This window comes from Diadema antillarum, unplaced genomic scaffold (assembly GCF_040938485.1).
Source record: "Diadema antillarum isolate AM-2024a unplaced genomic scaffold, OU_Dant_1.0 scf00000183, whole genome shotgun sequence".
In the NCBI taxonomy this organism is placed as follows: Eukaryota; Metazoa; Echinodermata; class Echinoidea; order Diadematoida; family Diadematidae; genus Diadema; species Diadema antillarum.
The window spans coordinates 2,545,102-2,548,089 of record NW_027271072.1 but is presented as its reverse complement, the minus strand read 5'-3'; the positions used below and the strand labels follow the sequence as shown (position 1 = coordinate 2,548,089).

General features: G+C 44.1%; 1 protein-coding gene across 1 annotated transcript; it reads right to left on the bottom strand.

The window, feature by feature from the left end:
- Nucleotides 1-874: 874 nt before the first annotated feature.
- LOC139723246 (uncharacterized) lies at nucleotides 875-1,919 on the bottom strand. Its single transcript, XM_071634504.1, is given in 2 exon segments — nucleotides 875-1,759; nucleotides 1,761-1,919. Coding segments are annotated over 2 exon segments (1,044 nt in total).
- Nucleotides 1,920-2,988: the final 1,069 nt, after the last annotated feature.

Genomic DNA, 2,988 nt, shown 5'->3' with positions numbered 1-2,988 from the left:
CCAAAGATACCTCCTTCTCGAGTGTTAGTTTCAAATCTTGGAATGCATTTTCACAGGCATCTGACCATAGAAATTGCTTTGATTTCCCAGTAAGTTCATGGAGGGGACTTACTATCTCAGCAGAATCTCAGCAGAATCTCCGATAATAAGAGGCAAAGCCCAAGAAGCTTCTTACATCTTTCACACATTTTGGCTGGGGCATTCTTTTATGGCCTTGACTTTCGTGGGGTCTCTGCACTCCTTCTGAAGTGACTATGTTGTTGTGTATTGGCGTGCTAGGCGCCATTTTGGGATCGAAGTTGCCATGTGTTATGACATTGTGGAGAGGTACAGGTTCAAACATGCAATTACGCTAGTAAGTCATCGACGAAATAAAGAAGTTGTGGAGTCCAAATATAATATGCAGTTGAAGTGTTTATTTCTGAGTTCCAAAACTCAGACAGCAAAATAGCCAAAGTGTAACATAGGAGTTACATGAATTACAGATATCTCCAATGCCGGTAACACAGATAAAATCACAACATGTTCGAAGAGCAGATGAAATGCTACATTCTCATCTGGCTGAAGCCTGGAGTAGAAGTGTCGATTCTACTTTCAGAAACTATCTCTAAAACTTGGGGGAAAATCTCATCCTGAAAAGCACATGATCCATGCACAATATGATTGGTCAATTCAACGTGGGCATGGAAACGTAGGGTGTGGTCTTACTCATTTTGGGGCCTGAAACAAAGGAGTAGTGTTGCGGGTAATGGAGATGGATTTGTGGCAGGAAGGGAACTGGATAAGGGGTGATAACTTTCTGACCACGATGGGAGTGGATACTTTGGCCTGTTAGCACGGGAGGAGAAGTTCTGAGCGCTGAAATTTTCCTCCCTTACGGAAAACCCTGAGTTTGTGGTCCGGTATAGTATAGTCCCGCATGTAAGTTTTGTTGTTGTTGTTGGTTAAGGTGGGGTGGTGGTGGGGTGGGGTAATAGTAATCATGTCCTGGTGGGCTGTATTGGGGTGATTGGGGGTGGTACTGTCTACTGGCATATTTTAAGTCCCGAAGTCGTTTCCTACATTGCCGCCACATGTGACTAGCAATGCCACAGTGGTAGCATTTTGGACGGGGTTGTCGGTCACGTCCGCGGCTGTTACTCCGGTCAGTGCGGTAGGTTCTATCGTGTCTGTGAGTGTCACGTCCACGACTTGTGTCACGGGGTCTGTCACGACTAGTGCTACAGTGGCGGGTCGGGGGACGGGAATGTCGGCTATATCTATTGTCAGGGTTCACTTTGTTGTCATTTCTTGTCATTTTTAATGAGGATATTTCCTCAGTCAGTCTGTTTAAGTCACCTTGACTCGCAAATGTGGCTTCTTTGTGTGTAGTCTGGGTCGTGTCGCTACGTAAGTCCAGAAATAGCTGCGCTTTGGCAGCTATTTGGTTGGAAGTCTGAGTCGTGGTCGGTGCCGACATGAGGACGGCGGCACAGCAGTCGGGGGTCAGTGAGTTCAGTAGTCTATCCCTAATTTGAGTCTCCCCATAGTCAATATGGGTTGCGGTCTGTCGGAGTCTTTGCAGGAAAGTTTCTACACTTTCCCTGTCGGTCATTGTCATTGTATTGAAGTCGGTCACCCTAGCATATGACGACTTACCAGGACTAAATCGACGTCTGAAACTGGTCTTTAGGTCATTGTACGTCTTTGGGGTAATATTGTCGATCCATAGTCGCGCCTGTCCGGCTAACGTCCGTTTAAATGTTCTAAGTATGGTCGGTAAATTGTCATTTTTTGGACTGGTCAATATCATGTGCGTCTAAGTAGTCTTCGAATGACAGCATGTGCGCTGTGCACTCGTCACAGTCAAGTCGGTCACCAGTAAATTTGGACGGTAGGAAGTCAGTTTGTCTAAGTGTGGTCGTGGTGGTGGTAGTCATTGTGGTAATGAGTCAAGTAATCGAGTAGTTCAAAAGGGTATGATTGAAACAAGTTATATAGTGTGAGAAGTGCAAAAGGATATCTAACAAAGTGAAGGGTTGAAACAAAACAAAAAAATGCAAAGTAACATGAACAAGTATAAGAATGTGTAATGTTAATTCAATCACACAAAATAGACAACAGGCCAGAAATTGTTTTAAAAAATATATAAACCCAAAGTCCACTTTTTCACACACTTTCTACTCACACTCTCATATGGAACATTAAAGAAAGTTTCACTTACCAACCAGGAGTAAGGGATGGGGCGGATGGGGCAAACAAAGCAGTGTAAATTCTAAATCACCAAATGATTAAAAGCCAAAAATATTAAAACTAACTCTGTTCGTGTTTATAATGTGTGGTAGTATTTTTTTTTTCCCAGTTGGTTGTCCAATATCCAGTCCAGTGTGTGTGTGATTCAAGTCCAGGTTGAGCGTCTTTTGTCTTTGTCTTTTGATCTAAGTGTTGTTCCGTTGTTGTCACTCATCCTCGTCGTCATCGGCGTTGTCGTCCAGGGGTCATTCTCGTCTTCGGTGTTGTTGTCGAGAGGCAGTAGCTGTAGTCGTGGTGTAATTGCCTCCGACTCGGTGTTTTGCGTAGTCTTTTGCGTCGGTCACGGCGTCTCATGATGCAGTCCAAATGTCCATACCGTTATCATCAGCAAGGCATCACCATAGAAAAGGTTGTGCGGCAATCGGCATATACTCTTACATGAAGTTCAAGATAAAACACAACTCCTCTCGATGCTCTCCACCACAATATTTTTCCACGGTTGCAGTGATGAAATGTTACATCAAGTAACATAAAAACATGTGGCACGTAATATCGTGCAATTGGTCGCCAACTACAACGTCACAATAACACATAACTGGTCCATGATAACAAAGGTCATAAAAGGTCCTCCACTCCAGGTTGCACTAAATTGTCCATGAAGAAAAAACGGGTTCTCCACCATGTTGTGTATTGACGCGCTAGGCGCCATTTGGGATCGAAGTTGCCATGTGTTATGACATTGTGGAGAGGTACAGG